Genomic DNA, 13,285 nt, shown 5'->3' on the forward strand with positions numbered 1-13,285 from the left:
GAGAATTAAGAACAAGTTGAAGCAGGAAAGTGTCAGAGATTCAAATAAGATTCAGAAGAAGACATAGAACCAGAGACGTCATTACTGATATCACGTGGATCTTGGCTGAAAGAAGGGCATACAAGAACAAGTCTACTTGTGTTTCATTCACTGCACAAAGTCACTTGACCGAGTGAGTCATAATATGGATAACCTTTAGAAGTATGAAACCGCAGTCCATTTAATTGTGCTGATGTGAAACAGCATGCAGACCAGCAGGCAGTTATTCAAACAGAACAAGGGAATACTGCATCGTTCAAAATGCAAAAGGTATGTGCCGTGTTGTATGCTAAGCAAATAATCTGACTACGTGCCTCGGCGTTGAAGATTGTTGGGTGCTGTCGAGTCAGTTCCAACTTAGAGTGGCCCTGTGTACATCCGAATGAAACACCACCCGGTCCTGTGCTATCTTCGCAATTGTGTTCATGTCTGAGCCGTCAGGGTTGGAGGAAGGTCTACTAACAACCATGAGCAGCGTACGAGTGACAGAGTCTGGTTGTTGTAAGGGAAGAGTTGAAGGGGAGTAGAAGACTCGAGCACTGATCAAGGTCAGACTACGCCTTTTAGTATAAACTATGCTTTACACACACACACACACACACACACACACACTAAAAAGTTCTAACAGATGGACCAGTACTGATCAAGGTCAGACTACACCTTTTAGTATAAATTATGCTTTACACACACACACACACACACACACACACACACACACACTAAAAAGTTCTAACAGATGGACCAGTACTGATCAAGGTCAGACTACACCTTTTGGTATAAATTATACTTTACACACACACACACTAAAAAGTTCTAACAGATGGACCAGTACTGATCAAGGTCAGACTACACCTTTTAGTATAAATTATGCTTTACACACACACACAATAAAAAGTTCTAACAGATGGACCAGTACTGATCAAGGTCAGACTACACCTTTTAGTATAAATTATGCTTTACACACACAATAAAAAGTTCTAACAGATGGACCAGTACTGATCAAGGTCAGACTACACCTTTTGGTATAAATTATACTTTACACACACACACACACACACACACACACACAATAAAAAGTTCTAACAGATGGACCAGTACTGATCAAGGTCAGACTACACCTTTTAGTATAAATTATGCTTTACACACACACACACACACACACACACACACACAAAAAAAAAAAAAAGTTCTAACAGATGGACCAGTACTGATCAAGATCAGACTACACCTTTTGGTATAAATTATACTTTAACACACACACACAATAAAAAGTTCTAACAGATGGACCAGTAAGCAACATCATGATAAATGGAAATGGGCTGTCACTGTCAAGAATTTCACTTTACTTGAATCCACAATCAAAACGGCAAATCTGCTACAATAAAACTTTTTAAAAGTGTTATAAAACACTTTAAAGATGTCACCTTATTGCGGAATGGAGACTCAAAGCCCATCTCTAAGCAATTAGACATCCCCTTAGAGAAGAGTCGGAGGGAGGAGACAAGCCAGTCAGGGTGCAGTATAGCACTGATGAAACATACAACTTTCCTCTAGTTCTTTAATGCTTCCTCGCCACCACTATCATGACCTCAATTCTGTCTTAGACCAGAGCATGTACATGGGTACAGATAAGAGCTGGAAACACAGGGAATCCAGGACAGATGAACACCTCAGGACCAATATTGAGAGTAGCGATACCAGGAGGGTAAGGGTAAAGTGGGGGGAGAAAGGGAAATGATCACAATGATCTACATGTAACCCCCTCCCAGAGGGACAGACATCAGAAAAGTGGGTGACGAGAGACACTGGTCAGTGTAAGACGTGAAAAATAATTTATAATTTATCAAGGGTTCATGAGGGAGGGGAAATTAGAAGCTGATACCAAGGGCACAAGTAGAAAGAAAATGTTTTGAAAATGATGATGGCAACAAATGTACAAATGTGCTCGACACAATGGATGGATACATGGATTGTGATAAGAGTTGTACAAGCTCCCAATAAAATTATTTAAATAAAAAGTACAGATGTCGCCTTGAAAACTTAGGTGCTCCTGATCCAAACCAGGGTGTTTTCAATTGTCTCCTGTGCATGTGGAAGCTAGGCACTGCATAAGGAAGACCAGAGAAGAATGAATGCTTATGAACTATATGCTTGGTGAAGAATATGGACTATACCATGGACTGTCAGAGAATTAAATGAACAAATCTTGGGATCTTTTCTAAGTCTTGGAAAATCTACAGCCAAAACGCTCCTTAGAAGCAAGGCTGGTGAACCTTGTCTCATGTACTTTGAACATACTTTGAGGAGGGTCCAGTAGGTAACTAGAGACGGGCATCCTGGTTGGTAAAGTAGAGGGTGAGTGAAAAAGAGGAAGACCTTCATGAAATGGATTAACACAGTGCTTGCAACAATGAACTCAAACCTAGGGATGATTGTAGAAAGGACACAGGACGAGGTCGTTTTCCATTCTTTTAATACATGGGGTTGCTGTGGATTAGAACAGGCTCGACAGCATCTACAACAACAACTTATATGAGAAGGCATCACAACGTTCATGGAAAATGGAATGGAGATATAGTGGAATTTTTCCATGAACTCTTTGAATCCCCTTTCACAACACTCCTGCTTAACAGTTTAACACTCTCAAGAAACCAGAGTGTTACACTAATAAAACCCATTCACATGGATAGGATTAGAGGTACGCAATTGTTTCTTCTAAAGCCTTGCAGTTCAAATGGGTTCCAGGTGATAGTTTGTGGGACATATGAGCCCAATCCAGGCCAATTTAATTAGCACAGATTCTGGCAAAATTCTCAGGTGATCCTTATATTACAGCTTGAAGTACAGCGCTTTCAGTGGCAGATACTCTTTTTGGAAGAGTGCAGTTTGATGATAGCCTGATTTGTGGTAGTAGTAAATCTAAATATTCAAAGATTTCATGGAAGAAATTAAATGAAAATATAAGGGAATTTTCCCACATGTTTGAGGCCCCTGGTATTGTTACTGAGAGAAGATTGCATAGGACGGTGGCAGGCAGAATTGAGGCAGGATGTGGCAGTGTATCTGAGACTGTCCAGAGGGGAGGGAGTAACTTGGCCGCCTCAGAGACCTTCCTCGGGAGTGAAGCTTTCCCTGGATCCCCAGGACTCCTTCAGCTCTCCAGGATATGAGTCAGCTTCTCCTGGTGTTTAGCCCTTTCCCCTAAACACCTCTTTTGCTATAAAATGCTATTCCTTCAGGAAAAGGAAATGTGTCCGTGAGACAGCTAGTTTATTAATTAAGTTTTTATTTTTACGAGAGCTAGTCTTGTAGAGAAGTCTGTATTTCTTATTGCTACTTGCCATACGTAGACACCACTTTGGCAGAGTGTAACGGCCTTATACGGGTTTCTAGGTTGTGTTCTTTATAGAGCCAGGTCACCAGGTCCCTCTGTCGTGGAGCTGCATAAACTCTGTGCCACCGAAGTTTTTTGTGCTTCTCATTGTACCCACTCCTCCATTATTGACACAGTGAAAAGTTCATCTTTATGCGAAAATGGAGGATGACTACATCATATGTAACCCCCAACTCACTAAGATTTGTGGGCCCATCACAGCCCGCATTACTCTCATCCAGCACCTAATTCATTACTGCTAAACGTATATCATTAATTCACAGAAATAGATGAACGGTAGAATTTTTACGGTTGTTTTAAATGCAAAATGTCACATAATGAGTAAGGACTAGGTGTAGTATATAATATATTGCCTTCTCACAATGCATGAGTCAGAAACTGTAGTAGCCAGTCTGTGGATTTAGTTCCCATTTTAAGTTAATTACACCAGCATTTTTGTGTGTTTGTGAATCTAGCGTGCATTTATATTGTTGGAAAATGTCCGTCTAGGAGAGATGGACCAACTTTAAGGGGCAGTTAGAGATTTTATTGAGTGATTGAATGAAGGAAGAAACGATTCCTACATACAGGTGAACAAAGTGCGGATTATGGCCTGGAATTTCATCCATTGGATATTATGAAGACTAGAATAGCTACCTAGGGTTTTTTTCTTTAGTAGATTGCTACTTCAGAAGATTCTGATGATAAAATTACCAATAACGTTGTAGAAGATTAAATCCACCTAGAAGTGTCATTCACTAGCAGGCCTTACCTGGTGGCCAGAGACGTCCTATAAGAAATGCAGGTATCTTGAAAGTTACATTAGTTATATGATTGACTAGAAACTATATTTTAATTTTAAAAAGTACAGAAACTATGTGTTATTTAAGACAATGTCGCGTATTTGGCGTTTGGGATTTATAGAACATTTCTCAATTGTATTTTCTTTCTGATTTGCTATCCATTTCTAAAGAAATTCAAGGACATTGGGTTTCCTGTGTCTGTATTACTGCAGAAGTGAATATAACTCAATCTTTTCCATTATAGAACGAGATCTTTTTTTCTAACACTTTACATGGTATCCTTAAAGAAGATCATGCCCTGATACCTAGAGTTGTGTCCAGGAAGGTGGAAAATTTCACAGTAACTAGTGAAATAAATGAACTCTTTGACTTATTTACTTACAGCAAGGTAGGTAAACGCAGTGATATATTTCTTTTCGTTCTGCATTCTTCTAGAAAAGTGCACGAAATGGGTTATGCTGTGTGTGCCCTGCTAATTCATAGCCAGCCTGTAGGAGAGCGTAGAACTGGCCCGCAGTGTTTCCTAGGTTGCCATCTTTATAGAAGAAGATCTCTAGAGCTTTTATATCGCGGACTGCAGGTGGGTTTCAACTTCCAGTCTTTGATGAGTAGCAGAGCATCCAGCTATTGTGCTACCATGGGCTAAGGATTCACCAATATATATGCTACTGTACAAATGTTCATACAAACCATTTTCACTGTGTTTAGTAGATGTTTCAGATAATGTAGTTAAATCAAGTCTCCTAGTAAATATTTATTTGGAGTTCAGTGCAGTCTACAGTTATAAATAAGTTTAGACAACGTGTTACTTTTGAGATGAAAGCTTTCGTTCAGTAGAAACTTGTTTTCCATGTAAATACCTCAGTTAAGATGTGCTTTATTCATTTTTTACCTCTTGATTGGTAATAGTGTGCTATTTTATTAGCACATTTTGGAATAAACTAAAGTAGACTGAAAGGATGCAATCAGGAGCACAAATGGAATGTAAAACATGCAGACCTTGACTTTCATTCAAATCATGGACAACAGCTTCTTATGTCCTAGGGAGCATGTGTGGTGCGGATGCTTTCCAGTGTCCTGCGGGAGAAGCTCTTTATTGGCGCACTCAAGGTGAGTTGATACAATTGTTACTACCTGGATGTCAGGAAACATAAATGGCTTTGAAATGTTTTTTAACCTTAACTTTTTTATTTTCAGTCATATTTGGAGGCATTTTCTTACTCAAATGCTGAACAGGATGATCTCTGGAGGCATTTTCAAATGGTAATGATCTTGGTTTTCTGACATGTATTTGCTGACAGATTGAGTATGATGCAGTACAGCGGGATCCGGAGATACGCTTACGCAGCAATGCTGCAGGAAACAATTGTGCCTTGTTTGACACATTCCCTTACGGCGGAGGTTGTATCTGTTGTTGTCACTGCTACATTCCCAGTACAGAAGAGAACTCAGCATATAGTCGGCCCATAATTTTATATTGAGTGAGTGGAGGGAGGAAGGAACTATTTCTATATAGAAATGAACAAGGTGCTGAATTGGGCCCAGAATTTCATCTACTGGGGATTACTGTGTAAATAAAGTCTAGAATAGTTCTAGAAAGATGTGTAAAGTAGATTGCTACTTCAGAAGATTTTGATGATCAAATGATCTGCTTTTGTGATTCTGTGTGTGTAACCAGGCCGTCGATGGCCAGAACACAACTCTTTTGCCTGCCGGAGTAAAAAGCATAATGGACCGTTGGACACAAAAGAGTGGCTTTCCAGTTATCTCCTTAAATGTGTCCAGTGGCATCATGACACAGGAGCCATTTCATCTTGGGAAAATTAAAACTCAGACTCTTCGAAGCCACAAGTAGGTTTCCTCGCACCTCTGTGTGCTTACCTTCCTTGTGGCTGAGCTCAGATCGACTGGAACCTGAAAGCGAACGAACATCACCCCTGCGGGATATAAACTTTTCTATCAAGTCACTAGAAAAGGCGGCTCCGTTTAAGACTTTCATCTTAAATGGAATGCTCCCTGTGGACCACAGCCACGATAGGCTCAAAGCAGTGCTCTTTCCTGGAATTTAGGGCCACATCATGATAAGAGGGGTGATATATATTCCTCTTTGTCTTTCAAACAGATGTAATAAAGTACTCAAGGTTCTGGATCAGAGGTAAAACATAGAGCTGCAGGTTGCAAAATGAGTTACCCAAATCAGGGACCCTATTGCAAGATAGTCTTCTCTTCACTAGAAATGGAATTGAATGGAGACTGTGTCCATGAAGAATAGATAGGGGTGTGTGTGTGTGTGTGTGTGTGTGTGTGTGTGTGTGTGTGTGGTGTATTTACAGCTATACCTACAGTGTTACAATTATGGCTGTTGAGTCACAGTTTAAACACTGATTTGACCAAACTCAGAACAGTTTTGTTTAAACTCACTCGGTACCTATAAGGTGAATGAGTATCAAACAGCCTTTCATTAGCCCCTTCCTTTCCTTTTCTTAAGTTGTTAGATAATTTTCAACGATTTCATTAGTTTTGATCTTCACATGTCCTTGCAGAAAGCAGCATACAAATGAACAATTAATTTTCAAAAACCACCACTAAAACTTTCCAGGAGGTCTGCTTTTTCTTTAAAATGCCTGAGGCGGAGACGCAGAGATCCTTTCTAATAACATTCTGTGAGTGTTGAGGTGTGCATCTTAGCTATGCAGATAAACACAGACCCACCGTTCCGAATCTTTGAGAAACTAGGCTTGTAAGCATTTGGGGGCTATTGGAAATAGTTTCTAAACTATAGTTAGTCTGTTCAGATGACTACTGATCTCCTTGATCCAGATCAGGTGCATGACTGTGGAAGAATGTAGCTATTCAGTCATTATGGGTGTCCTGGCTAATTCCTATTCAGCACTTTTCCGATGGAGAAAGAGTTTGAAGTTTAAAAGTATTTTGAAATGTTTGTCAGACTATTTCTTCTTAAATCACTCTTTACTTCTGTGGGCTCACAGGGAGGTGGGTCTGTCTGTAGCAAGTGAACTCTCTCGCTCTCTGCCATCGAGTCTACGCTGACTCATGTGACCTCTGTTCTGAGATGGTAACTAAGGGTGTGAAAGCCTCTTGTTTCTCCTGCGCAGTAGCTGGTGATTTTAAACTACTCTGCCGGGGCTCTCGTTAAACTAGAGGTGGCTATAATTTAATAGAGACTCTCCTTGACCATTGTTGGTACACTGCCATTATCTATAATTATATCTTTGTAATTAGTAGTTACCTAAATTATAAGTAGTGAATCTCTCCAGCACAGGAGAGAAGAATAAAGAAATAACTTTAATAAAACCACAGCAAATAATCCTAAGAGTAAAGTCCTGCATGTCCAGAGGAAAGAAGCAAACAACTTGAGTTCTGTCTGCTATTTTGTCATTTCATTTAAAGTTGATTCAGAATTTATGTTCCTATGTGTGAAAAGTAACTGAAATTTAATTTTCTTTCAATAGTGACACATGGATTGTCCCTATTCTTTGGATAAAAAATGGAACTACACAACCTTTAGTCTGGCTAGATAAAAGCAGAAGTAAGGAAAAAACCTTTAAATTATATATTTCATATGCATTACTATTACATATCTATGTATAAAATGAAATGTGTAAAAGCAGAGGAATAAATGTTGAAATGTCCAGGTTTTGAAAAGCTATCTAATTTAAAACCCAAATATTAAATCATTCTTGTTGAACATATAGCTTTAAAGAAAGTTCAAACTCAGTAGCGGTTATGTGTGAAAATATATTCTCATATGGTACGATTGATATGTTGTATACTCCCTTTACTTTTCTTTAGGTATTTGTTTGGGGGAATTTAGAATTAAGAATGTGTAGTATAAATATATAATACAGTTTATCTTAAACCATCATTTCAAGCTCTTCACCTATTCCTTTGCAGAAGTGTTCCCAGAAATGCGAGTTTCAGATTCTGACCACGAGTGGGTGATTTTAAATTTGAACATGACTGGGTATTATAGAGTTACTTATGATGAGTTAGGTTGGAAGAAAATAAATCAACAACTTGCGAAAGATCATAAGGTACGGATTTTTATTTTGATAATTTTATTCAGTGACATTAACAATGTTCTCTCCAGCCTTTAGAGGCTGAACTTTCATAAATCTGTCAGGTGGGAAGAGACGCTCCCTTCTAAGCGCCACTCTCCCCTGCATGCAAAGTGGAAGAAATTTCTTTATTTAGATAAAGGGAAAATTTTGGTTGAATGTGTAATGTTTTCTAATATTGATTTGTCATCTTTTTTATTATTTTTTCTTCAAAAGCTTTACCTTGCTATGTGGTAATCGACAAAAAATTTCCTGTGAACCATTAGCTTTGTAGTCTTAGGCAATTTATTTAATAAGCATTCTTGTTCCATTTCACCACTTTAGGATGGGAAAAAATATCATATTTTATTTGTCGTGAAGATTAGAGTTGATGCATTGTTTTAAAGTATATACTGTTAGCTAAACTAATGTAATTACCAATAGAATTACCTTATGTCCCTTGAGGATAATTTATAATGTTCTCCAATAAACTGATAGTGATTTCTCTAAAGTGAATCAGGGAGATGTATAAACCATTGATATATAAATGAAGTTTAGGTTCATATTTAATTGTAGCCTTAATCTACGGACAATTCATTCTCCTGACATGGCCCTACTCAATATTCACTGTCAAGGAGAGATCACTGAAGATACAGCTACTGTAGCACCAACTGTGATGGAGAAATCAGAGTTATCAGAAAGCAGAGAGTTGGGAGTCTTGAAAGCTTGCCTTAAAACAAGTAGCTATCTAAGTGAGGCATAAATAAATCCACCCAGCAGAAGCATACCAGCTTGTATGATCAAAGGAGTTGTAAATAATAAAATCTAAATCCGGAGGAGGGAACAGTATCAGGCTTAAATTCTGTACACGCAATTTATAGATGACTATATCGATGACAGTCAACCCCCAAATCCATTTGCAAGATCCCACGTGGATTAAGCCTCCTTTGAGTGCCCTCTGATCATAGCCCAAGGATGTGACCTTGCTATCAGACAGAGATTAAATCAATTATGGCAGAGACAAGTTAGGTTAAAATGTAAAAAGCAATCCCACTACCATCCAGTGGATTCCAACTCACATAGCTCCTACAGAGGATTTTGAAGACTGTAAGTCTTTACAGACACAACGTCTTATCTTTCTCTGGAGTGGCTGGTGGACTTGAACTGTTGACTAACTATCTAAACCATATCCCTCCCCCACCCCTCACCCCAGATCCTTAATGTCACTTTAAATGATTCAATTATTATAAATTATTATGAGATGTATAAGCATTAAAACCTTGGCTGGCTTTAATGGAGCTGTGATTTTCACTGGTTGATTAATCAAGTGTCCTGTGGAGTCGCTGGATGCCCACTGAGGAGTCTATGGGGCCGACTGAGGAGTCTATGGGGCCGACTGAGGAGTCTATGGGGCTGACTGAGGAGTCTATGGGGCTGACTTGTGGCCACTTGCTATTGGCCCTTAGACACTTGGACTCCATTTGTAAAAGTGGAACACAGAAGTAAACGATACTGCGCGTGTCTCTGTTTTCTAAAATTCCCTGAGACATGCAGCAGTCTCTCTGTCTGAGAAAGCAGTATTGTATATTAGCCGTGAGCTTGAATTCTGGGTCAAACTTGAGTTCATGTTTTTGTTCATCACTTATCAATTGTGTGATATTGAGCCTATTTTGACAAACTGTGCTTCAATTTTCTACTCTATATCATGTCAATAACCAACCCTAAAGGGTTATTGTGAAGATTTAATAATGTTGAACGGAAGCCTGACACACTACAGTCACATTTATAATGATATTTTATTTTCAAATCTTTTTCAGAGTGATTAGATTTATTATTTCTTAAGGGCAGTCTAAGCTATGGAGTCACAAAGTCCTGACCATAAGTTGATTGCTCAGGATTGTAGATTTACTTACTGAAAAAATGGGGTAAATTATTTCTACAGCATGCTCTGGTGAACACGTAAAATCAAATTTTCATTATTTATCTTATTCTAGAAAACATTACTGCTAGGAAAAAAGAAAACGAGACAATTATCAAGGGAAGAAAGGAGCCTGGTGGCTCAGCTGCTCAGAAGTGTGTGGTGGAGATAAATGTCTGTCCTCCAATACGGGAGCGCTGGGATGTGGTCAAGGAAGAGCTAAGAGCTTTGGGTGCCCCAGGGGACTGAACCTAAAATCAAAATGCTTTGTGGGCTGGCAATGCCCAGGAGGTCAAACAGAGGCCTGAAGAAGTAGATGGACAAATAGCTCCCGCACTTTGGTGGAAATAAAGGGCCATCTTGACAGCATTGTACCAAGCTGGTAAACCTATCAGTGTTGCCAAATTAGTGCTAAATAATATGTACTTAAAATCGACTAAAGGAATTCTGGTAGAACAGGCGTCCTCAAACTACTGCCCGTGGGCCACATGCGGCCCGGCAAGGACATTTATCCGGCCCACCGGGTGTTTTTGCCCCGTTTGGTTTTTTTTAACCTCAAAATAAGATAACGTGCAGTGTGCATAGGAATTTGTTCATAGTTTTTTTAAAAAACTATACTCCGGCCCTCCAACGGGTCTGAGGGACAGTGAACTGCCCTCCTGTTTTAAAAGTGTGAGGACCCCTGTGGTAGAACAATAGTTGATTCCTAACCTAGGAGTTGGTGGGAGAAAGGCAGGGGAGTCTGCTTCCATGGAGGTTACAACTTGGGAAAACTACTGGGCAGTTCTGTGAGTTGGAATAGCAGTCGACTTCTAAAGTCCTCGAGCAGCATAAGCAGTTTGAAATTGTCTGCTTAACCGAAGGCTGGGAGTTTGAACCCATCTCGTGTGGCCATACCCTGATGGCTTAGTGGTTACTCGTTGGGCTGCCACCAGTCAGGTTAGCAGTTCAAAACAACCTGTCAGCTCCATGGCAGTAAGTTTGGCTTTCCTTCCAGTGGTGCTGTGGAAGAGAGGCCCAGCGCGCTGTTTCTGTAAAGACTCCAGCCAACAAAGCCCTGTGGGGCAGTTCTACGCCAGCACATGCTATGAACTAAAATAAACGCAACAGCAGCGGGCTTGCTGTGAAGGACTATGCCAAAAAGTCTGCTGAGGAGAGTTTGAATATTGTGATACAATTAAATGTAATTGCTTTGATTTAAAGAGTCCTTTCAGAATTTGATTTTTCATGTTGGGAATGACTTGGCAAAATTGTTTGCCATATTTAAGTCTTATAGATTGATGTCCAGGGGACTCAGTTATCAAAATCAGATGTATAATAAATAAATGATGGAGATGCTTCTTGGTAATTATCATTTCTCTGCAGTTGAGATAACTCACAAGAAAATATTTCATAAATAACAAAGACCTTTAAATGTTTTTATTATTTTAAAATTATATGTTTATTAAACAGTGGTCTCATCATTTCCTGAATATATTTGGATTGAATTTTGCAGGCTATTCCCATTATTCACAGGCTGCAGTTAATGGATGATGCCTTTGCTTTATCTAAGTGAGTATATTTTCTTCTCTGTTTTTGAGGATGTTATAGAAATTATAGCTTCATCACTATAAACTTGATTCTTTAGTGTATCTATAAATCCTAACTTACCAAGATGAGGAACAAATTTTATGATTAGACCTGCATTTGGTAACAAAAAGAGTTCCTGGAAATAAATAGGCTATCAATTAAAGATTTAAAAGTGATTTGTGTTACCCAGAGGTTATGGCTATAGTTTTAATGATATTTGATGTGTGAATTTTAATATATTGTAAAATTAATTAGTTTTGTTTATGCTAGATTCATTTGATATAAGCTATGCTGCCAAACATTTAGCCTTATAAATGAGTCTGTTCAGAGTTGAAGTATTCCAGCAGTAAAAATTATGTAAGCATATGTAATGAATCACATATACATATGAATCACATATACATATGCCAGTATATCCTCCCTTTCTCCGGCTTATCGTCGCTCTTAAATATCTGCTTGCTTTACCCTTCATTTTCACTATTGATTCCCTCTGTGCACATTTGCTCACCTACTACTATGCTGAGTTCCTCCCTAGGCTTTCCAAGACTTTTGACACCATGGATTACATCCTCCTAAAAACTTCTGCTTGGGTTTCCCAAGACTCACATAGCTTGCTGCTTCTCTTGCTTCTCTTCCTGTCTCTGATTCCTTCTCTTCCAGCTTCGGTGAACATCGTCAAGATCAGCCAGGTTTATTTGTCTCTCTCACTTTTTCCAGTGAACAATTCGGTCATTCTTATGGCGTCACCGGCCACTTGATTACGTGCCTGTGCAGGGCCCAGCAGACAAAAGTAATTCGGGAAGTATTTCTAGAAGGATATGCTGATGATTTCTAAATCGACATCTCTACATGTCTCTTCCTGGCCAGTTTTCCCTGTGGTTTTATCTTGACCGTTTGTCTCTTCCTAACCTGCTCCTGCTGTCAGTATCGCTCTCTTTGTCAAAGGCATCATTACTTTCCCAACAATGCAACTTGGCGCTTCAGCGGTGCACTTGACTCCTCTCGCTTTCTCCCTTGTGCTCATCCAGTCACCGCGTCTGATCCGCCCACTCTTGGTAACGCGTTTGGAATTTCACCACAGCCCACAGCCCCACTGATTCACACATCAACCCAAGCTGGCCTATCGCATAATCTACCAATCTTTATTTCTTTGGAATTTTTGTATAAATAAATATTTATTCATTTAAAATTTTATTGTGAATTGGATGAAGGTTTATAGAGCAGACTCAGTTTTACCTTCAACAATTCATACATTTTCTTCAACGCATTCACTGCCACCCCTTCAATGCAGCCCATTCATCCCACTACCCCTCTTTACTGACTACCTCGTACTCCTCGCCTAACCCTTCTGAACTGTGTCTCGGGCAAATGCTCCCCTCCTGGCCTCTAGTGGTGGATTAAGTTGCCATCTACCTCATTCATGTACTGCCCCCCTGATATAGCTGCCTATTGTTTGCCTGCATTTTGATCGACGGAGGTGAGTTCAGTTCCAGATCGGAAGGGTGACTACAGGCCACGGTCTCAG

General features: G+C 39.5%; 1 protein-coding gene across 1 annotated transcript in view; it reads left to right on the plus strand.

Annotated features, from left to right (window-relative positions):
• The window catches only part of LVRN (laeverin), a 117,462-nt gene that overhangs the window by 59,002 nt on the left and 45,175 nt on the right, over positions 1-13,285 (plus strand). The window contains exons 7-13 of the mRNA XM_075543086.1: positions 4,460-4,603; positions 5,260-5,325; positions 5,413-5,478; positions 5,894-6,066; positions 7,689-7,765; positions 8,131-8,270; positions 11,687-11,742. Coding sequence (XP_075399201.1) covers positions 4,460-4,603; positions 5,260-5,325; positions 5,413-5,478; positions 5,894-6,066; positions 7,689-7,765; positions 8,131-8,270; positions 11,687-11,742 — 722 coding nt within the window. The remainder of the gene's footprint in view (positions 1-4,459; positions 4,604-5,259; positions 5,326-5,412; positions 5,479-5,893; positions 6,067-7,688; positions 7,766-8,130; positions 8,271-11,686; positions 11,743-13,285) is intronic.

This window comes from Tenrec ecaudatus, chromosome 2, assembly GCF_050624435.1.
Source record: "Tenrec ecaudatus isolate mTenEca1 chromosome 2, mTenEca1.hap1, whole genome shotgun sequence".
NCBI lineage: Eukaryota > Metazoa > Chordata > Mammalia > Afrosoricida > Tenrecidae > Tenrec > Tenrec ecaudatus.